Below are 25,219 nucleotides of genomic sequence, written 5' to 3'. Positions count from 1 at the left end.
CATTCTTATAGGATCTAAAATCAGAAATGCAAAGATTGAGACTTGTTTATTTAAATCAAAGGGACATCCACGGATCATGAAAGGCCCTGGCAGCTAAATTGGATGAGGTGAGTGAGCAGATGAAAGTCAAATTCAATTTATACATAAATGCTGATGACATAAAACAATTTAAACTCCAAACCATGAGTCTAGAAAGATTGCAAAACACCCAAGGCACTATATTGTGAGGATATTTGATGTTCAGAATGGCAGGGGGTAGTGATTTGAGGCACTTCATAAAAAGATTGTTAAAAGAGGGGGTCCTAAATAATTATACAGGAGCAACGGTAGAAAAGGAGATTGTGAGGGTACATAGAGACTCTTTAAACACAAGCTCAATAGGACAACATTGAAGATTTTAGTGAAACTGTTATCATACACGCCTAAAGAGAAGGTACCTATAATTGCATTAAAAGCTAAGGCATTGACACACAACACATTTGCATTAAAGAAATATCAGCAATTTGCCAAGCAATATCACAGAGACATGGATAAACTGATGATAGAAACAAAGACTAGGGGCAAAATCCATTTAAGGTTTCCAGCTATGTGGAGGATTATGTGAAGGTGTGAGATGCATATTCTGAGAAAAACAGAAGTTGTAGATGACTTGATTAAATAGATGCAAGGTACCCCAAGAGGGAGTGCTACTGCCAGTAAATTGTAAGATGCAGGGGTGAGGACAGAGGATGGGTTGGAGAAAATAACGTTTTTTTTAAATGTACTATTCTACTCTCATTCTGTTATTGTTCCGGGGGAAGGAGATCTGAAATCAGCATTTGAATACAATGTCAGAAAAGAAAGGGAAGGTTTCCCCGTCAGGGGCTTTCACATCACTGGGTGGGTAGCATGCAGGGAAAACATAACATGAAAATAAAGTTCTGATCACATTGGAAACATTATCACATTAAGTAAAGAAGAAGTCAGGCTCATGCTGATAAGAAACAGTTAAACCTAGACATCAAAAAAGTAGTTAATAATAATGTAAAAGAAAATAAATAAAGGCAATCAATTGAAATGCTAATGGCCTCTGCACAAAAAGGAAACAGAGAATAATCCTATGTATGAAAGACTATTCATATTGTAAGAAATTCATTCCACATGATTAAAATGCAAGACATTTTCTAGGAAAAACAACTGGATACAGCAGGTAATGACTTCAAACCAGAAAGGTTGTTCTCAAGGAGTTGCACTCCTACTAAAGAAGAACGAACTTTGGGATCAATTTAGCTGATTTTGAATCTGACACCTCAAGAAGATAGGTCCTTGCTAGCATATCAGTGGGCCACGTGAAATGATCATGTATATGCTACTATGGTTCAAATTGGGATGATCTTACTTTTCTTAATGAAGTTAGCGAGCATATTTTGGAACACCCTTTCCCATGACGGTCAGGGGGACTTTAATGAAATTCCCAATAAAGAAGTAGATAGGACAACAAAGTATCAATATATCAATATCCCAAATGGGTGTGGAGCATGAAAGACCATGATAAGAGATCTTGAGTTATATGACATATGGTGAATGATGGCAGGAAGGCAGAGCAAATACATATTTTACAGCAAAAAAATAGTTCTTTCTCAAGGTTAGTTAACTTTTTATTGGATTGACCATTAATAAATAGAGTAAAAGATATAAAAATTATCTTTCCACACTGTTCAGATTACACTTCAGTGTACATCCAATTAGTGTTTCGACAATTAAAAGCCCAGCAGAGATGGATGCTTAATTGTACATTACTTCTAGATTCTGAAGTTATAAAAAACATTTCCCAAAGCTCCAAGAACTTCTGAAAAACAAATACAGGTACAGCCTCTTTTAACTATATTATGGCACTCTTATATAAACAGCATGTGTGAAAAAAAACTCTCTGAAATGGAAGAAGAAAATAGGTTGAAACAAGAAATAAGTCTCTTAGAAAAAGATTCACAGAGGCATGCATTACAGAATATTCTAGTCTAAACCTTACTACTATTGTATATGATGTAAGACATCAAAAATTATAAAAAACTGAATAGGCAAAATTTGATGCTAGAAAAGCAACTCCAAGTATGTTGGCAAGCTAGAAGACAACAGCATTTTAAACATGGAGGAAAAAGTGGTGCTGTATAGGTTGGAAAACAAATATACATAGACTCACTATTCAATATGAACACAGGGAGGGAGAAGTGCAATTTTAGAGCTATAGAAGCACAGATGGGTAAAACATGAAGGGGCTGATTATGGGTTTGGTTGTCCATCAGACCGCCAAACTCGTGGTGGCGTGGTGGGAACCGCTGCACTTTACGAGTGCATCGGTTTCACGGCCACAGGACTGCCGCAACTGTCGGGGATCCGTGATCCCGCAGTAGTGCTGCAGAGGTCTAGCCCAGCAATATGCTGGTGGTGCCGCTGTGGCACTGCCAAGCATATTCTGAGTTTGCTCACAGCCATGGTTTTCATGGTATTTATTTATTTATTTCCAAGGTTTTATATAGCGCTACGGGACCCGGGGGTATCCGAGCGCTTTACAAGATAGGTAAACAATTACAATAAAGTAAAACAATGTGCAATTAAAACATGAGTTACATAAAATAGGGTGATAGAATGTGCTGGGTGTTTAGGGGCGATAGAGATCAATAGGGGGAGGGGGTGTTGAAGTTCAGTCCAATATTTGTTGTGAAGGAGTATTTTCAGTCTTTTTTTGAAGAGAGGGTAGGAGGGGTTGCATCGAAGATCTTTGGGGAGAGAGTTCCAGATCGTGGGGGCGTTCCCAGAAAAAGCACAAGATTGTTTTTTTTTGTGCTTGAGTCTGGGAGGGATTAGGACAAGGGAGTTGGTGCTCCTCAGGGACCTGGAGCATCCAGCTTTTTGCAGTTTCTCAGCCAGGCAGGAGGGGGTGTTTAGGTGAAGGGCTTTGTGCGTGATACATGCAATCTTGTAGGTGGATCTACCTTCTATTGGGAGCCAATTGAGGTTTTTTAGGACCGGAGAGATGTGGTCGAATTTTTTACAATCGGAGATAAGTCTGGCGGCAAGGTTGAGGACAGATTTGAGCAGTGCTAGGTGGGCTTTAGGGGTGCCAGCGAGTGTGGCGTTACCATAGTCAATACGGGAAAGGACAAGCGATTGGACAACGGTTTTAAAGTCGTCTGCTGGTATGAAAGGTTTGAGATTTTTGAGGTGGTGGAGGGTGAAGAGGGCACCCTTGGCGGCATTTTTGATGTGTGGGATGAGACTCATGTTATGGTCAATGCTGATGCCTAGGGATTTGACAGTGTTCGAGGGGGAGAGGGGGCAATTGAGAGCTGTAATATCCTTGATCCAGAGGTGAATGGGGAGGGAGTTGCTTTTAGGAGTGAAAAGGATGATTTCAGTTTGTTTTGGGTTTAGTTTGAGATGATTAAGATGGAACCAAGCTTGGATTTTAATCAGGGTCTCGTTGATGTGAAGGATGTCATTGTGAGATTTAATCCCGTAGTATAGTTGGGTGTCATCTGCATAAAGGTGGTAGCATATTTTAGCTTGTTTAAGGATGAGGGTGAGAGGTTCCATGAATAGGTTAAATAAGGAAGGGGAGAGGATGGAGCCTTGCGGAACACCAAGTGAGACAGGTTGGGGCTTGGAGAGGCAGTGGCTGAGCTTAATTTGTTGGGATCTATTTTGAAGGAATGAGGAGAACCATTTGAGTACGGTGCCCTCGAGACCGAAGCGAACTTCAAGGGTGTTAAGAAGGGTGGGATGATGGACAGTATCAAAGGCAACCGAGAGGTCAAGGAGGATTAGTAGTGAGGATTCGCCTTTGTCTAAGGAGCGATGGATGTCATCTGTAATATTGAGCATGGCCGTTTCAGTATTGCACTATTTGAAAAACAGGGGACCCCTACAAAAATAGGTTTGCTATACGTAGGGAAGTGAACAATGTAGGAAAAGTACAGTTATAGCAAACATTCAATTAATAAGTGCCATATCTCTCAAAGCGATAAACATTTATACTGTATAAAAAAGGGGGACGAGCGACCTAGCTGCTACTCTTATAAGTATTGCAACACAAATTACTTTGATATAAACATTTAATTTCATATTTTAAAGTCAAACATAGTTAATTTTTAAATATTTTTTTCATTTTGCAGTTCATTAAATTGTGAGATCTACAAGCATAGCAAACAATTGACAAATTACATAAAAGCGGACGAAAAAGACACACAAAAATTACAGAATGTCACACTGGACCGGTCTATATTCTATTGTTGTAGGCAAAGCGGTTGGATTTTACTAGGCGCGTTTCGGCAATCTGCCTTCATCAGGTGACCGTCATTCGCACATACATTGGACAGGACATAAACTGAAAGAAAAATACAAAATATATATATATATATATATGTACATTTTATACATCAGTCGCATATGAATTATTGCAGATTCTATTTACAAATATCAACAAGAGAGACAAGGTCACTATTTACATTAAAATCTATATAAAAAACTGTTGAAATATATACAAACATAGCAGTCCAGTTGTTTGATCAAAAGTTATTGTTTTTTAACTTTAAACAGACACTCCAACCCATTTCCATATACATATTATCCTATCATATCTCCTTTCAAAAGACAAATGCTCAATATCGCATGTGTATACATCCTCAGTTAATTGAAAAGAAGGAATATAATAAAGACTGGGTAGACCATGTTATGTCCCTCAGTGGTTGTATCTAGTTCTATGGTATTTTTCTCATGTTGTCAATAAATCACCTATGGTTCCTCCAGGAGGGTGTGAGAAACATGAAGCGTAAACGAAAGATGAAAACAAGAGGAAAAACAGATCAAAAGACCATATCGCATGTTCCACATTTAACTAATAAATGTATTTGTCACAGATGTTAGAACCTAGGTCGGAAAAAATCTATTATAACATATTTTGAAGATACTTACATAGACATGGTGTTTAGATGGATAATGAGGCAACTGATATTCCTTCTTTAGTGTAGCATCTAGCAATTATATATCTATCAATTCTTGCTGCGACATGTGGTTTACCTGTATATGATCAATAGGGACAAAGTTTTAATAAATTGTACTTATTTATTAGTATAGAACTAATTAGGCGGATCTCTTATTATTTCCATTGCTTATTGGTAGGTAGCTGCTAGCTACGGATAATGCTGATGGAAAATAAGATGGTATTTGCACGTGCAACTTTTAACCTGAAGGTATAGCATTGTTATTTACCGGATATGACGAAAACTGTGGCTTGAATAAAGTCGATGACAAATATAGCAGAAATAGAAGACCATATACGGTCCAGACAGGTAATTGCGTGTTTGATCGGAGACCCAAATGGACCTAGATAGGCAAAACAAATGAACATCTCACTATAGAGTATCTGGACATAATTTGCACTAATCTAGCATGTATGGGATTCAGATAGTTATTTTTACCTTATAATGATGAAAGAAGAACATTCAGATATGTAGGTCCGAAGAATAAACAAATGTATCGAGATCACGTGATGCAAGCGGTAAATTGCTGCATAAGGAGCATCCTAGGATGGCCAGTCTATATGGCACCCCCAAGGTGCACAAAAATGAATTGGATTCCCCCCTTCGACCCATTGTGACAACTATAGGCAGTATAACGGAACCATTATCCAAATATTTGGACGCAATTTTGCGCCCTCATATTTCAGGTATACCAGGATATGTACGGGATACATGCCACATCATCAATCAATTAGAAGGTACTGCCTTTAATGCCCAAAGACAATGGATTGTGACACTTGATGTCGAAAGTCTTTATTCCAACATTCCATGTTTAGGGGCAATAGATGCCACAAAATGGTTCATTGAAACGTATAACATTGATTGCAATATCAACTTCATTTTGGGCTGCCTCAAAATTGTCCTGGAGGACAATGTATTTGAATTTAGAGGCACTCTCTACAAACAAACAAAAGGCGTGAGTACCATTGCTGATATCTATGTGGCACAGTTCGAAAAATTTAACATCTTTAACGAAATGTCACCATTTTTCGAAACTGTGTTTTATTGGTCACAATATATTGATGACGTCATCTTTATATGGGATGACACAGAAGACACTTTAAATGAATTCATTCTTTGGCTCAATGCTTGTGACACCAATCTGAAATTTACTGCACATATAAGCAATTCAGAAATGGAATTTCTGGACGTTACTGTTAAACACGATCAAGGCCAGCTATTTATGGACCTTTATGTAAAACCAACAGCACGCAATACCATCCTTCATTATGATAGTTTTCATCCGGTCACACAGAAAACCAGCATCCCCTTTAGCCAATTTTTACGGCTAAGGAGAAACTGTACGAGACTAAAAGATTACGATGAAAGATCTATAGTAATGAGCAATAAATTTGAAGCACGTGGTTACCCACACAGATTGGTACGCCAAGCCTTTAAAAGAGCTAGATTCTATGATCGCCAGCATTTACTACTTGGCAAAACATCGAAACAAGAAACTAACCTGGTGTTCGTCTCTCGACACTCCATGTTAAACAATCAAGTACGGCAGATTCTGTATTCAAATTGGCATATTCTTAATGTCAACAAGACAGACCAAGATCGTTTTCCAAAACCACTTTTTGCGTACCGAAAAAACAGTAATATTAAGGATCTGGTAGTTAGATCGCGTATGCCTACAACCATGGAATGTACTCAAAGAAGCATTACAACTCAGAGTCCCGTTGTTGGTAACTATAAATGTGGAGTATGCAAAGTTTGTCCTCAGGCTATTGAAACAAAAGAACTGACACACAATGGAGTAAAAATTCAGATCAAAGGTATGACCAATTGTAAAACCAAAAACGTTGTGTATCTATTAATATGCCCATGTAATTTGGGCTATGTTGGTGAATCATCTACGTCCCTTAACACTAGGGTAACTGAACACAAATCTGCAATAAGGACTAAAAAACGCAATGCACCCATGGTATTCCACTACATAGAATGCAACCATAAACCAGAAGATATCCGCTGGATAATTCTGGAACGAATTCAAGTAAGAGATGGTCTATGCCCGGACAAGATCCGTAGGAAACATGAGGTATTCTGGATATTCTCTCTGGATACTGTCAACAGAGGTCTTAACTTGGACATTCCATGGGAGCAGGCGATCATATAGGACATAAAACAATGGGATTTTTGTCTCTATTAAAACCTGAAAACCTTGGTTTTAATTGATACCCATATTAGGTCCCCATACTGCTTCGAATAGCTGAACTGTATTTGAGTAACTATCTCTCGTCATCGAGTACATATATGTTCTACATATTGAACTAGATATGCAAATACAATAACTATCAGATCATGGTTGTCATGGTCTATCTTGAAAACATATATGTCTATCATATGGACTCTACGAACCATCAAATGGGTAATCTTTGGCAACCTCGGTTCATTTCTTGAGTCAATTCCACGTGAAATTTTACAATCCTGGTGACCGCTAAAGAAATATGAAATTGTAAACATAAAATGGTCATAATAAATAATGTTGGAGGGCAAATTCTAGATGCCGATTCAGTATTATCTAGCATGTTCTGGCGCTTTACATATCGGCAATTCTCCCTGCTTTACTTTGGCTAGTGTTGTCGCTTTTATATAAAATATTGTTTAAATCCTTTGGATACAATCTAGCCGGATAGAAACGATTAATAAATATCAAAATGTGTTGTACTTATTTATCGGCATATCTGTTTTCTATTTTCATGCCGATTTGTCGCAGTACACATACGTCACCAGTAGTGCGCTGTTGCTTGCACACAGGTGTTCGCAATCGGTTCGTAACAACGCGGGAAAGTTTCGGTATAAATACACACTCCGAGTTCCCCATAGAACTGCGAGGAGCCTACAACACGGAAGACTATCGAGAGGTCTGGTGGTTCGATTGTATAAACCATCATGAAGGTAAGACTAGCATCGGGAAGGCGGTCCCTCTCTTTTTTCGGCACATTATAGCTAAGTAGTGGCATTTTGAACAGCTGTTTTCTTTATTTCTGGGCTGTCTAGCATTGAATTATCGCTGCAAAAAGTCTCTGTATGCCCTGTTCGGAACTCGACCAGTCTCCCGCTCAGAATACGTAGAATTGAAAAAGGTACCGAACATGTTTACTATTTCAACTAGAGCCAGGAATACATAGTATTATTATAACTATGTTCAGGTTAAACTGAATAAGTGTCCGTGTTTGCATTTCTCCTTATGCAGCAATTTGCTGCTTGCATCACGTGATCTGGATACATTTGTTTATTCTTCGGACCTACATATCTGAATGTTCTTCTTTCATCATTATAAGGTAAAAATAACTATCTGAATCCCATACATGCTAGATTAGTGCAAATTACGGCCAGATACTCTAGTGAGATGTTCATTTGTTTTGCCTATCTAGGTCCATTTGGGTCTCCGATCAAACACGCAATTACCTGTCTGAACCGTATATGGTCTTCTATTTCTGCTATATTTGTCATCGACTTTATTCAAGCCACAGTTTGCGTCATATCCGGTAGATAACAATGCTATACCTTCAGGTTAAAAGTCGCAAGTGCAAATACCATCTTATTTTCCATCAACATTATCCGTAGCTAGCAGCTACCTACCAATAAGCAATGGAAATAATAAGAGATCCACCTAATTAGTTCTATACTAATAAACAAGTACTATTTATTAAAACTGTGTCCCTATTGATCATATACAGGTAAACCACATGTCGCAACAAGAATTAATAGATATATAATTGCTAGATGCTACACTAAAGAAGGAATTTCAGTTGCCTCATTATCCATCTAAACACCATGTCTATGTAAGTATCTTCAAAATATGTTATAATAGATTTTTTACGACCTAGGTTCTAACATCTGTGACAAATACATTTATTAGTTAAATGTGGAACATGCGATATGGTCTTTTGATCTGTATTTCCTCTTGTTTTCATCTTTCGTTTACGCTTCATGTTTCTCACACCCTCCTGGAGTAACCATAGGTGAGTTATTGACAACATGAGAAAAATACCATAGAACTAGATACAACCACTGTAGGACATAACATGGTCTACCCAGTCTTTATTATATTCCTTCTTTTCAATAAACTGAGGATGTATACATATGCGATATTGAGCATTTGTCTTTTGCAAGGAGATATGATAGGATAATATGTATATGGAAATGGGTTGGAGTGTCTGTTTAAACTTAAAAAACAATAACTTTTGATCAAACAACTGGACTACAATATATGAGCTTCTATGTTTGTATATATTTCGACTGTTTTTTTACATAGATTTCAATGTAAATAGTGACCTTGTCTCTCTTGTTGATATTTGTAAATAGAATCTGCAATATGCGACTGATGTATAAAATGTACATATATATATATATATATATATATATATTCTGTATTTTTCTTTCAGTTTATGTCCTGTCCAATGTATGTGCGAATGACGGTCACCTGATGAAGGCAGATTGCCGAAACGCGCGTAGTAAAATCCAACCGCTTTGCCTACAACAATAGAATATAGACCGGTCCAGTGTGACATTCTGTAATTTTTGTGTGTCTTTTTCGTCTGCTTTTATGTAATTTGTCAATTGTTTGCTATGCTTGTAGATCTCACAATTTAATGAACTGCAAAATGAAAAAAATATTTAAAAATTAACTATGTTTGACTTTAAAATATGAAATAAAATGTTTATATCAAAGTAATTTGTGTTGCAATACTTATAAGAGTAGCAGCTAGGTCGCTCGTCCCCCTTTTTTATACAGTATAAATGTTTATCACTTTGAGAGATATGGCACTTATTAATTGAATGTTTGCTATAACTGTACTTTTCCTACACGTTTCAGTATTCCATCCTTTTCTGAAACCAGATTGGAATATGTCTAGGAGATTGAATGAGGTGATATGGTTATCCAGTTGGGTCAGGACACATTTTTCTAGGGCTTTTGAGAGGAAAGGTAGGTTAGAGATGGGATGTAGGTTGTTAAGGTGTTAGGGTCAGCGGAGGTGTTTTTGACGATGGGTGAGATTTGGCCTAGCTGAAGGGAAGCGGGAACAAAGCCTGTGGAAAGAGAGGAATTGATGATGTTAGCTTGCCATGAAAACTGTGGCAGTGAGGAAACTAAAGGGGCCTACAGTCCCCCCTGTTGACTCAGGACCATGGGGTGCGTGCAGGGGAGCACATCTTGTGCCCCCTGTGTGCATGCACCCCAGTTCCTGCCTGGCATGGAGTGCACCAGCCCAAGCCGTGCAGGAATGGGCTTTGGTGCTCTCACTGCGCTGCCTTGCTGAGGCTCACATATAAGCCTTAGAATGGCACCACTGTGGGACTGCAAAGGCACTGCCCACCAGACCAGGAGGAAACTCCTAATCTGGTGGGTGGTGAGCGCACGACTTTGGCAGTGTGAGAGCAGGGTGGTGGCATGGTGGTTCGCTCACACAACGGTGAAGTCAAAATCAGCCGCTTAGTCAACCGTGCACAGAGACACAAAGACTTTAATCTTGGCTAAAGGGTAAAAGCCTTCCAAGGCTAACATTCGACCAGACATCAGCCCTAGCCAAGGAGAATACAGAGGAAAAAATGGGGCTTTACCTAAATAATAGCAAGACAGAAAAAGGCCAAAATACCTTTCTAGAAGATACTGAAATATAATGTAATAATAGTGAGCCACCCTCAACATATCATGAGCCCTCAATAGTGCTTTTTACAGGGTTCCTGGCTAACAGATTGGCAGGAGTTGTCTCCTACCTTGTACAAAGGGATCAGATGATATCTGTCTCACGATGTGCCTTCGAGATTTACCACATCAGATAATTGGGGTCATTTACACAACAGGGACATTTGGGCATCTGCTAGCAGACATCCCCTTGACACAGCAAAAGCCTTTGATAGGCTAAACTGAGCATATTTATGAGAGAACTTGACCTATTTTGGCTTAAAAACAAATGTATTAACATAGCAAATTCCTTGTATACCTCTCCCTGTGTTCAGACCATGGTAAATGAGAACCTGATGGATAATTTTTATATTTAAAGAAGGAACAGACAGGGATGCCCTTCATCCCCTCTAATATTAAGTGTGCACAGAGAACCCCTCACACAGCTATTTAGGAACAATAGAGAATTATTCCCTTATGTGTTTCAATAACTAACCCATACAATTACTCTTTACACAGATTTTATATTCATGTCGTGAGTAGAGACACTAGTAGAAAAGTTTAGCAAATTATCAGGCTACCAGATTAACAAAACAACGGCAGATATAGTGGCCTGGAACCTAGACTATGAAAACTTTAAGAACTACAAAAGAGGTAAGATATTTGGGCGTCACTAAAGAGATAGAGAAGACACCAGATTAAAACGTGAACAAAGTTATGAAAGACATAGAGGTCCTGCTAAATAAATTGACACCATTCCTATTAAGAATTAATGGATGAAGGGCCCTAATAAAAATGTAAATTCTTCTTAAACTGACATTTTTGTTTAATTCCATTCTATTAACTTTTCTAAACAAATATGATTGCAATTCTCTGAGGCAGAATAAGTAGATTTTTGTTGGACTTCAAAAGTGACATGACCCTCTATTTATGCAAAGCATTCATCAGTCGAGCCTTCGTTGTATTGTGTTGTATTTTTCAGGTTGCATGCCAGTTATTTGGATTGAGAAGGGTTGTGGAGGGATAGAGGGAAAGGTTTTCATCTATACAGCGCTTGCTACCCGCGATGAGGTGTTGAAGTGCTTTTTTGCTCAGTAGTATGCTACTCCAGAACCCATAAAGAATTAGTGGTTAATTAGTAAAGTGAAATATGAAATTAACTTCAGTGGTGGACATGTTAGACTATTATTTGGATTGAAGAGAATAGTGGAGGGATAGAAAAGGGAAGGATTTAGATTTTTTGGGGAGCTCATAGGAGTAGGAGGAGGCTTGGGATGAGTAAAAGGGAGATAGAGGGAGAAGTGTCAGAGGTTAAGGGTTTAGAAAGGCTTGTTTGGGAGATCTGAATAGAAAAAGAGTTATGAGATGATGCAAGGAGGGGTAGAGTAAGGAAGAGTCTAGAAACAGCCGTGGCCGGTAGTGGGAGTACCAGCTGGGCGGTGACGTAGGGAGGGGGAGGGAAAGGGTGGGGGGTACTAATGTATGGATTACGGACTTTAACAGGTAAGTAAACATAAAAATAAATAAAACAAATTTCGTTGCTTGCACTGTATCACAAAATGCAATGCAGTGCGCGCAACGAAATTTGTTTTTTTATTTTTATGTTTCCTTTCTGTAAAGTCCGTAATCCATACATTACTACACCCCACCCTGCCCCTCCCCCACCACGTCACTGCCCGGCCGGTACTCCCACTACTGGCCGCGCTGTCTAGAAAGGGTTATTTTGGGGGTCCTAGTACAGGTATGGGGTTTGAGATGAATAAGAGAGTGGAGGTAGAGGATATATTGATAGAGGTATAGTGTGAGAAGTAGGGTAGCACATTGGAATGAGTAGTAGAATGAGGTTTGAGATGAGCTTATAGCAGTAGGAGAAGGAGGAGGATTGGGATGAGTAAAAGGTCGATAGAGGGGGAAGTGTCAGAGGTTAAGGGTTTAGAAAGGCTTGTTTGGGAGATCTGAATAGTAAAAGAGGTATGAGATGATGCAAGGAGGGGTAGAGTAAGGAAGAGTCTAGAAACAGTTATTTTGGGGATCATAGTAAAGGTATGGGGTTTGAGATGAATGAGAGAGTTGAGGTAGAGGATATATTGAGAGATGTATAGGGCGAGAAATATGGTAGTGCATTGATATGCTGAATTAGAAGAAATGTAAAAAAAATATAGATACATAAGTACTGTGGGTGAATAAGAGAAATCAGGCGCACAAGGACATTGTAACCAAAATATTTGTAATCTTAAAAGTAAGCAGTGCTACCAGAGTGGGGATGTCAGCCTTCATCCCCAAAAATAGGCAAAAAGAACAAATAATGTCTGAGCACATTAAAAATATTGCATGTGTTCAGAGTATTTGTTCTAGATACATAGGTATATGGAAGGTATATATATGCATAAGGAAGGAAGTATGTAGATTAAAGATGCATTTAAAGCTTCTCGGGATGTTGTTCTTTAAATCCATGTTTTAAGTTTTTTTTGTATTTCAATGGTGAAGCAATTGTAGTTAAATAGTTATGATAAAATATTTATTTATTTATGCAGTCATTTATATACGTAAAAAAATTAGAATAATGTTACTATCAGTAATATGTACATTTGTTAAGCAGAAATAATGAATATCTATATTTTTAAAAACATAATTAATATACACATTTACACAAGCCAAATACATATATATAGTTACATATCTATATTCCAAATAAATGTTTATATGCAGAGGGATATGCTGTATATTTCTGTTTGAATATAGTGGTTATGATAGAAAGAGTCAATAATTGAGTAGTTTTCTGAAGATGAGGTGTTTATCCATGGATATTATGTTGGGGATAAATAGTTCCATAGTTTGGCTGCTTGAACACAGAAGGATATGCCACCCATGATTTTTTTTGTATGTTATGATTTTGAAGTGAGGTGCCACTCTAGAGTGGAGGTTCCATTGTTGAATGTGTTTGGTGATTTTATTCCTGATGAAGTGTGGTTCTGTTCAAGTATCACTTTGTGGGTGATACAAAGCAGCTTGGACGAGGATATTCTGGCAACTGGTAAGTACCAATGCAGGGCTTTCGAGGAAGGGGAAATGTGGTCTTGCGGCGTTGTATGTAAGAGTAGTCTGGCTGCCGAGTTCTGAATCCATTGTAGTCTTTTCACAGTTGTTAAAGGTGATCCATGATAGAGGCTATTGGCATAATCCAGTATGGACAGAACAAGAGAGATGGTAGCCTGGACCTTGTGTTGAAATCCCAAATGGGGGAAGATTTGTTGCAGAGTTTTTATAGTAACAAAGCTTAATCTTGCTAGTTTAGCTTGGAGTCCATGGTCATTCTGAGGTTTCTTACTTCCTTCGATACTTTAAGCGGTGTTCACAGATTATCAGGCTAGGCGGCGAGTGGGTAATAATTTTTACAATTGCCACACTTAGTATTTCCTTTTTGGGAGCATTCAATTTGAGATGGTTCCATGTCATCCATTCATCCACGGCTCTGAGACAACTGAAAATTGGGGAGTTTCCAATATCTTTGTGGCATTCCAGTTGACGGAGTATTTGCCTTTCATCTGCATAGTTATAACATATGAAGTGAAATTGATTGATCAGTGCTGATAATGACTTCATGTAGATGTTAGTCTACTATTTGGATTGAAAAGAATAGTGGAGGGAAAGAAAAGGGTAGGATTTAGATTTTATTGGGAGCTCATAGCAGTAGGAGGAGGCTTGGGATGAGCAAAAGGGAGATAGAGGGAGAAGTGTCAGAGGTTAAGGGTTTAGAAAGGCTTGTTTGGGAGATCTGAATAGTAAAAGAGATATGAGATGATGCAAGGAGGGTTAGAGTAAGGAAGAGTCTAGAAAGAGTTATTTTGGGGATCATAGTACAGGTATGGGTTTGAGATGAATAAGAGATAATGACTTCATGTAGATGTTGAAAAGCATGGGTGAGATAATAGAGCCTTGAGGGACACCTGCTTTTGTGAAGTACGGTTTGGATGAGAAAGGGGGGTATGGATGACATTAGTTCTGTTGTGAAGGTAGGATGTGATCCAATCTAGGGCAGTTCCCTCTATGCTGGCTTCATAGAGTGTCATGGTCAACTGTGTCAAAGGCAGCTGAGAGTTCTAAGAGAAGTAGCGCAGCAACCCTGTTGCGATCAACTGTGTTCTTTAGGTTATCCTAGAGGGCAACGAGGGGAGATTCTGTGCTTCTTCCTGAATGGAATCCCGTTTGTAAGTCCGAAAGTATGACATTGTCTTCAATGAATTGTGAAATATGGGTGAATGCTGCTCTTTCTATCATCTTGCCCAGGAAAGGTCTATTTGTAATGTGTCTGTAGTTGCCAGGGTTCAGAGGGTGCAAGTTTGTTTTCTTCAGTACTGGGCCTATGTATGACTTTTTAGTTCTTGAAATATTTTGTGTAGTTAAGGAAGTGTTGCTAAGTGATCCAAATTTTGTTTGTTTCTTGGTCGATAGGTGGATACACATAAGGTGGTTTCAGGTGCATCGCTTAGTTTTGTTATAAGTTGGAAAGCAAGCAAATGGTGATCTGACCATGTTACTGGAGTCATTGTTTGAAAGGTAACTAGTTCTGTATTTTCAAAAATGACATCTAGGATGTGGCCAGTGATGCATGTGGGTTTCTCGATGTTCTGATGCAGATTCAGTGCATTTAGGCAGGCAATGATTGTTTTCGAATGGGGCATATTGGGTTTATCAAACCAAATGTTGAGGTCACCATGAACGCAAAGGTTGGAGTGTAGTGTTATCAGGTTTGAAACCGTGTTTAGAAGTGTGTCTGGGAATGTTGCATTGCTAGGTGGATGTCTGTAAAAGAGCAGGAAGCTACTGGAGAAAGATGCACAACAGCTGGACCATCTCCTCTTTTGCCTACACGATTTTCGGTGATAGTTTGATCACCTACAAGAAGGGATTCATGCAGGACTGGAGCCATATTATCTCCCAACCATGATTTGGTCGTGAATAGTATGTCAGTTTTTGTGTCAGTGAGAAGATCGTAGATGTGAGGTTTATGTTTAGACAGCGATTGTGCATTTATTAGTACAAAGAATAGAGAACGTGCTTTGGCGATAGTGTGACTTTGTTTTGCAGAAGAGTGAGCAGTATTTTGTGGGCTTGTAGCAGGTGTGTCCTTAATGTTGGTATTAGTTGTATGAGGATAGCAATTATGTAGCTGTTCTTTATCATGTTACTCATCCAGCAGGCTAAGAATGCATTATGATGGGTCTGTGTGTGTAGGTGGTGGAGACGGTGGTTGAGAGGTAGTTGGTGTGTTGTTTTTGTTGTATAACCTTGTTGTGCAGTAGACATGGAAAGGTGAAGTTGTGAGGTATGGCATGTTGCCTATTTTGTTTGCACCTGTCATGGGTGAACGGTGTATGAGTTAGGGGTGGTGGTGCAGCATGTGGGTCATGTAGTAACGTTCTAAATTGTTCAATGGATGAGAGGCAGTTAAAAGAGAGTTGCTGTGTTGCTGTATATATGTTAGGTGTGGTAGTGGAGCGAAAGCTTGGCAGTGGAGTGTGTTCATTTGTGTAGTCGTAAAGGTGGGTGTATGTTTGTAGTTTGTGATGGAAAGTATTATGAGGTGTTTCGCTTGAGAGATTTAGTTGTGCTGGTGTGTGTTATGTTTTGTTTTTGAGGAGTAGTGAAATGAGGTGCTGATGCATTTGTTTTATGCAATGGATTTGTTTGTATAGTATTGTTTGTGAGTGGATGTTGTAAGGTAAAGGGAGTGTTGATGTATTTGTGACTAGAGTGTATTTTGAGTGTAAGAGGGGATGAAGTAGAGTTAAGAGTGTTTGTCTTATACTTGGTATCTGCAAGAGGTAATATGTTTGGTACAGTGGAGTGTACGTGTTCTGTGGTTGTGTTATTGTGGTAGAAAAAAGCGGAGGTTGTTGGTTGGAGAAATGATGGAATGCTGAGTAAAGGTTTGTTAGTGACAAAAAGGGGTCTGTTAGGAGTGATTAGAGCAGAGAGTGTGTGTATGGATGGAATATATTTAAATATGGTGTGGATTTGGTTTGTGTTAGTTATCAGTGGATAGGTTAGTGGTATAGAATAGAGTTATGTAATGTTTGTTGGTAATGGTGGAAATGTGTGGTAGCTGGGATAGAAGGGCGTATAGGTTTGATTTCTTGGGTTTTGTAGTGGGTGGTGAGGCATTGATCTTTTTCTTGGGTTAGTTTATACTGAATTAGTAGGGTACTGGTGCTGTGAGTGTGTTACTCTGGTTGTGGATGGGGTAGGGTGGGTGCTGATGCATATGAAATTAGGCAGCATTTCTTGACCAGTCTTGAACAGGCTAAACAGGCAATTGACGTTTTCCTCTCTACCCCTAGCCTCAAGGCCCAGGCTAAGACACCCTGAACCCTGGCATTAACCCCTTCGATGCTCATGGCGGAACGGTTCCGTCATGAGCATCGGTCGAGCTGTGCTTATGACGGAACCGTTCCGTCATGACCACGCCCGTTTTCATTAGGGCTCAGCACCGGGGGGGGGGGAATCGGGGCCGAACGGAAGAGGTTAAATAGCCCTGGTCATCAGGTGATCCTTCCAGGCAATGGGAACCCTAGCCCTAACCCCAACCAATCACAACACTAGCCCTAAGCTGTAGAACCTCTAGGACAGCAGTCTCTTGCAGCCAATCACAGCCCTAGTCCCACCATCCAATCAGGTAAGAAACCCTAAGCCCTACATCAGATAGAAAGCCTAACCCCAGCCCTATTCCCAACCCAAGTCCAAACCCTAGTCCCAGCAGCCAATAATACAGGAAACCCTAAACCCTATGTCCAATAGAAAGCCCAGCCCCAAGAACCATTCAGAAACTCTAAATCTATCCACCAATCAGATCACCAACCCTAATCCCCACAACAATAGAACCACTGACCCAGTAACCAATCAGCATCCTCAAATACTCAACCAATGAGAACACTAACCCTAATCTAATTGAAACACCAGATACAACCACCAATCAGTGCACAAATGTAGCATCCAATAGCACCCTATATAAGGTCCCTGCAATGTCAGGCAATGTTTGCTGGCCAGGGGGCTGCAAGATGCTCCTCAATTCAGAATCTCCTAGGAGACAGACAGGCTCAATCCACACTTTAGAGTTCTGCAGGTAAGGGTCTAAGAAACTTTGCATTCTAACAATACTGTGTGTCCAAAACTTTACTCACTCTCCTACCCAATTTTTTTTTACAATCCCTAAAAAACATAGCTTAAAAACTAACAGCAGTTTACTGATGTCTCAGAGTACCCTCTGTTCAGTCTCTGATTTATAATATCTCTGTTGCTAATGGCAAATGGGGGGTTTAATCTGGTTGCACTCACTTACTAAGACAAAATAGGAGATGGAGTGGATTGCTCAACACACAGGCTGAACACAGATCAAGGGAAAAACTAGGAGGGAAAATCAGGTAGTCATGGGCAATGTTAAAAAAAACTGATTTTGGACTGCAAAGCCCACAATTCAACAAGTAAAATAAAACAGTCACAGGTAAGTAAAAACTTCAAATTTCTAAACAAAACAAGTGAAAAATGACGCAATCACGGGCAGGTAAAAACTCACATTTTTAAACTGTAACAACCACAAGCAAAACAGGTGAAAATGATGCAATCACTTGTATAGGAAAATCACTTTTTACATTTTAAGAAAGAGACAGCACAAGTCTGCCTGCTTACCACCACCTGGTCCTTGACACACTGCAATCTTGGGCACAAGGAAACTGCAGCTAACAAAATGGAGGTGAATATTTTGGAGTACACTCAACAAACCCTTAAGGACGCTGGGCATGTGTGAGAGGAGGGCTCAGGATTGCTTGGGAAGTAGGGAGTCAATAAGAAAGCTTAGACTGCTGGTCAGTGGGTTGGAAGCTGCTCCTCAATTTAGAATCTCCCAAGAGACAGAAAGACTCAATCCACATTTTGAAGTTCTGCAGATAACGGCCTAACAAACTTTGCATTCTAACAATTCTGTTTGTCCAAAACTTTACCCTCTATCCGAATAAAAAAACAAGTGTATAATCCCTAAAAAATACAGCATAAAAAACCAACAGGGCCTATCTTAGGCGGTGATTTATATATAATAAAAGGAGAGTTTATAGTTTGGAAAGGGGGTTAAACGCCAAGTCGACATGGCAATTTGAGACTGAATTTAGGCTGCAATGGTAGGCCTGGGACAAGTTTTAGAGAGCTACTAAGGTGGGTGGCCCTAAAAGTACTGCTGGCCCACTAGTAGAATTTAATTTACAATCCCTGAGTATATGGTACACCACTTTACAAGGGTTTTAGTAGAATATTAAAAATGACAATTAGATATGTGCCAACCAAACCATGATAAGGGGAGTGAACACAATCACTTTATTATTGGTTAGCACAGGTAAAGTGCACAGAGTTCTAAGGCTAGCAGAAGCACTAAAACCTGCACAAATGGGAGGCAAATAGACAAACTGTTTGGTAGAAGACCACACTAAGGCTGACAGGCCTAACAGCAGTAATCAACCTGCATCGTGAAAACAAAACAACTTATGTTTACCTTGAAAAAGATATATTGTACCCAAACTATCTAACCCTAATGTTCCATATTGTAAGAGATGCAAGCTAAGTAAGGCCAATGATGAACCTGTTTGTGATTTGCCCAGGTCTCAGTCAATTTTGGAAAGAGGCAACATTATCTGCATTTTTGCAAAATGTTAAGGTAAGCTGAATTGTAATACTCTTTCAAACAGAGCTAGTGTACATTCATGCAACCCTTATAGAGGCTACTTCCTTTTTATCTGCTCCGATTTGCCAGAAGAAAAATAGGTAAACATTTGCTGTAACCTGATTTCCCACAGGTGAATGGCTTACATCAATTGTCTACACCATAAAAACTGACAAAGAAAAAAAGACACTAAATCAAGAAATACCTTATTTGCAATGGTATCAAGATTGGTGAAATTCCAATATTGCCCAATATTGCCCAATGATTGCATTATTACTAGATTTACCCAGTTATCTGGGTAAAGGCAGCAGCAAAACTCAAATCAGATAAGGTCTGTTTCAGGCCTGATATGGGCAAATGTACAGAGGTAATCACTTATAATTTGTATCTACAGGTGATAAAAGGACTAAAGAAGAAGAAAAAGAATACAAACCCCGTGCTCTGAAGCTCACAAAGCCCCTCTCCTACATGACTCCAGTCCAAACATCCAGGTTCATTTTTCCACCACTTCTGTATCCCTGCAATGCATTTATCAGTTGAGCCTCCAAGAATGATGTCTGAAAAATATTCACTTGCTGCAAAAGTCCATTCGAAGTAAGGAGCATAGGACAGACACATCAGCATCTCACCTTTACAATTGCCTGTTAAGAAAAATGTTGAACACTGGATTACTCAAGAGAATAACAAAGGCGTGAACTCTCCCCCATTAATTTTCTTTTAAATTAGAATTTAGTCCCAGTCTCAACATAATTTAGAAAACAATTAGTACAAAATTATATAAACTGAGCACAAAAAGGTTTACAATTTAAAATTATAAACATTGCACAAGAAGCATTAAAACATGAGTTGACTAGCAAAATGGAAATACATTTTAGTATATAATTGCATGAAACAGAGCTAAAACAAATTAAAAATTTGAAATTGTAAAACTTGCATAAGAGTTGGAGAACAATATGGGAATGCAATGAAGAATGGGTAAGACCTTAGAAAGTGAACTGTTGAAATTTGGAGCCTTCTGTGATGAAGAGATCTATCTTGTTAAGGTAGGACATATAGAGGGTTAATGAAAAAAAGTCAATTATTTCCACTCAATGCCTTGGACGGGTGATACTTTAATTAAGGGAGTAAATAATTGTGTTTGCTTACTTTTCTGGCACTACAGGCTTGTTCCTCATGTGATTCTGTAATTGGAGAATCAGGGATCTTATGGCATACAAAACTGTATGAAATAATAAACAGAGACAACATTCCATAATGAGTGGTAGTTGGATACTGCAGTGCAGAATGTCTTTCCATTGAGTCCAGGGCATTGAAAATAATTGTCAAGCATCTCTTACCAAGTAATGAGTAATGACAGCATGCTCGCAATCCAGCAGTGGGAAAAAAAGTTGCCACTCTCTCTCATCTACCCTGGGTGTACCCTCAAGCCAGTACTGGATTCATTCCTATTTGCCCCCTCCCTGGTTACAGAAGGCCTGATTTAATGTTTGGAGGACTGGTTACTTCATCACAAACATGTTGGACATCCTGTCTGCCTTATTATATCCAGTGGCACTTGTAATATAGTAGACAAGATATCCATCACATTTGTGAGAAGAGTAACCCTTCTACTGAACGCTAAATCAGACCCACAGTCTCCTTTTTCAACTCCAGGATCATCTGTACCTTAATGACATTCAGTCTTCTCCCCCATCTCCCAGGCAACTCTCCATCAAAAACTAACTTTAATTAAATCCTCCTTTTGTTTGGTATGGAAAAATACCTCTGAAACAGCTGTTAAGTTAAAGCCTTTGTGTACAGACGTGGCCAAACTCCAATCTTAGCTGGGCATTGCAAAACAATGAATAGAGAACCTGTCAGAGGAACAGACTTAGGACAGGGAGTCCATAAAATGCGGAGGAAATGGTGGACCAGGAGGATGGAAGCAAATAAAATAATGTATTTATCACGGGGGTGCCAAAAGGTCCAGTGCAGGAAGACTTGGTGAGAGCCCTGACCACTTTCCTTCAAGAAGTATTGCAGTGTGAATTCCCCCTGCCAGTTGAGTTTCTGAGGGCACATATATAACAGTCCATTGATTTTAGATGGCAAAAACATCTGAGACCCATAATGGCTTATTTTGTGAAGCACCTGCAGGCAGGAGAGGTCATCAAATCAGCCAAAAAACACAATGACCCATTCTTCTTTCAAAAATACAACATCTATTTTTGATGCAGACTTCTTAAAACAGACTATCACGAAACAAAATAAATTCTCCACTCTGGACATTGAAAGTGAAGAGGCAGAGGATTTGACACTAATCCTGGACTACCTGTAAGATGCAACAATTGATATGTCTCATGTAACCTCTCAACAATCTGCAGGGACATTTACAGGAGCAGAGATCCCGCTGCTTCAAAAATGAAGAAAGACCCTCTGTCGGGGTGGAACAGATTGATCCATATGGTGTGAAGATGGACAAAAGGAAGGATGGTGCTATTCCAATAGACAGAGAAATAGACAAATCAGAAACCCACATAAAATTGTGACGTTTCTAAACTTGAGGATGAAGCATGCAACCCAATTTTGTGTGTACGAGAGCCCTTTTAAATAAAGAGGACAATTTCTGGATAAAAGCTGAAATTAGGGACAAACACATTTTTTAAGACTGGGTGAGAGTCCATTGACTGATTCAAACTATCTTTAAAGTATTTCCTCACCGAGCAATACAAGGCAAACTACACTTTAATCATTGTTTACTACAGAAACACCCAACTGGAATTTGGAAACAAGGAAAGGAATTGTCCTACCGTATGTCCCACTTACACATTATAACTTGCTTCTGGAATCCCTTCTCTAGCATGCCAGTAAGGAAAAATGAACTCTCCTCTAGGAATGTTTCAAGGACACTTATGTGGGCACATGCTCTGCTCATGTTACAGGAACCGAATCAAGCTCCACATTCCCTGGTGGAATGTGTACAACAGCACTAACGCTCGTGAAGTCAACAACAATAATGGTGTGAAGGGATGGAAGAATTACTGCTTCCAAGGAACTTTTGGGAAAAGCCACACTAGCCCTGACCAATTTATAGAAAGACTAAAAAAAGAACACAGCTATTGGAACCTGCATAGGTAAAATGTCCTTATTCAAGCATTATGCTCTAAGCTATCAATCCAAACCTGCCAAATGCCTACCACTTTAAACTAAAAGAGCACTCCTATTTCCAACTAACCAAGTCCTACATAGCCTCCAAACTGTAGCCCAAATACAGAAAGCATATTTGACATTGTCTACTGATGGTCACCAGTAGGTAGTTATCGTTAGGACCTAGTTTCTTTAGACAAAGCATTTTTGTTTTTCAAATAACTTTGGCACCATTTGAAAAATATTCAAGAAATCATCAAAACCAGTACAACATTTACCTCAACTGGTTTCTAGAAAGTTTTGGGGTTATTTGTGAAGTGGGGGCTGAGAAAAAGGGGAGTTCCATAACAACTTTTCCCCATTCAATTGCATATAGGGATTTTGAATACAACTACAGCCCAAACCAATGAACGGAAATACACCAAATTTGGGAAAAGGGTATACCTTGGTCCAGAAAACACTCTTTTTCTAATGTGGTGTAAATGTGTTCAGTACTTTTGGTTATATTAAAGAAAAGAGATTTAAATATATCTAGGGATGCAGATTCAGCGCGGTGGATCTATGGATCCATGTGCAAGCAGCAATGCTGTGATTGGCTGGCCGCAACCTGATAGGAAAGTTGTGGCCGCGATTTTAGATATCAGGGCACGGTCTAAAAATAGAAGTGAAAAATAATAGAAAGGGTCAGGGTAGATGTACCCTGACCCCATGGGTAAAATAGAGTTGTCTGTGAGGGACCCCTGATGGGCAAAAGATTACTCAATACCTTTTTTAACACTTGTGAGGATCCACAAATACATCACGGCGATAATAACAACCACTCATGTGAATCTGTGATGGATCCATGGATCCAGAACCCACACTGACACTCACCCACCCATATGCCACTCACATACCAAACAGATACTCATGTACTGATACAGCAACTCACACACCCACTCACACACTGATACAGTCACTCACATATCCAATCACACACTAATGCAGCCATTTATACACCCACTCACATACCAGCACAGACACCCACAAACCCACTCACACACACCCACACATATACTTTCACATATACTCACATACTGATACTGCAACTCACATACCCACTCACACACTGATATAGCCACTTACATATCTAGTCACTCACTGATACAGTCACTCACATACCTACTGTCACACCTACACAGCCACTGACCCATCCACTCACACACCTACACAGACACTCACAAACTCACACACCCATACAGCCACTCATCCTACAGTCGGACACCCACATAGGCCGTCACATATCCACACCCACAGAGGTAGTCACACACCCATCTAGGGGCTCACACATTCATGCACATACCCACAGACACCTACACACCCATTCACACAGCTACTCACATACCCACACAGACACTCACAAACCCATTCACACACCCACACAGACACTCATACACCCACTCACACACCCACACATAGACTCACATACACATTCACACACCAACACTCCCACTTACACAACAAATTACAAACCCACACAGCAACACAAACACCAACACAAACACTCACACACCTACCCATACAGTTACACACACTGATGTATAGACCCGCACAGCTAATCACCCACACACCCACTTACACACCCATTCACAAATCCAAACACCCACACATTCACTCACACACCAACCTATAGACCTACACGGTATACAACCTTTACAACGCAACTTTTACAACGCACTACCATTACAACAAAACTTTTACAACGCAACATCCATTACAACACATGCATTTACAACACAGTCTTTACAACGCATGACACTACAACGCACACCACTACAATGCATGCCATTACAAAGGCAGTCATTACAACGCATGCCATTACAACGCATAGCATTACAACACATAGTACCCTTACACTATCTAACACTTACCCTACTGTTGCACCCCCTGGAGTTAGAATAGTAATGTTTACCCCTACACTATCCAACACTTACCCTACTGTTGCACCCCCTGGAGTTAGAATAGTAATTTTTACCCCTACACTATCCAACACTTACCTTACATGCAATGTAATGTAATGCGTTGTAATGGTATGCGTTGTAAATGTAGTATGCGTTGTAGTGGGATGCGTTGTAAGGGTAGTTTCAAAGAATTCGTTGTAATGGCATGCGTTGTAAAGGTGTGCGTTTTAATGGATGTTGCGGTGTAAAAAATGCATTGTAAAGGTAGGCGTTGTAAAAGTATGCAATGTAACGTCATACATCCGACCTACACAGTCACCCACATACTTACTCACATACATAAATACCCACTCACAAACCCACACAGCCACTCACACACCCGCTCAGACACTGACACACCCACTCACACACCCAGCCAGCCACTTACATACTCAGAGACACATACATTGACACACATCAATTTATAAACCCAAGCAGCCACTCACATACCCACTTACACACCCATACACATGCTCATACACTCTCGCACACACCCATTGAGCCCCTCACAGGCATTAAACGTGCTGATATTTTTGAATAAGTGCTTTTGGTTGGGAACTGATCTGCAGATCAGCCATGAATCCTACAATTTCTTATTTGTAATGAAAGTGTGCTTTTGGTTTGCAGATCCACCACAGGTTCACAGATCTGAGTGAGAAATTAATAAAAAAAGGATTTGAAAAAAAGGAATAGTGTTAGGGAAAAGGTTGGCTCT

General features: G+C 39.5%; 1 protein-coding gene across 1 annotated transcript in view; it reads right to left on the bottom strand.

Annotated features, from left to right (window-relative positions):
- The window catches only part of LOC144773925 (nicotinamide N-methyltransferase-like), a 228,920-nt gene that overhangs the window by 173,649 nt on the left and 30,052 nt on the right, over nt 1–25,219 (bottom strand). Inside the window, exon 2 of the mRNA XM_078658984.1 lies at nt 19,833–20,040. Within this exon, the coding sequence (XP_078515110.1) occupies nt 19,833–20,040 (208 nt within the window). The remainder of the gene's footprint in view (nt 1–19,832; nt 20,041–25,219) is intronic.

Source organism: Lissotriton helveticus, chromosome 8 (assembly GCF_964261635.1).
Source record: "Lissotriton helveticus chromosome 8, aLisHel1.1, whole genome shotgun sequence".
Classification (NCBI taxonomy): domain Eukaryota; kingdom Metazoa; phylum Chordata; class Amphibia; order Caudata; family Salamandridae; genus Lissotriton; species Lissotriton helveticus.
This window is presented reverse-complemented; position numbering and strand designations above follow the sequence as displayed.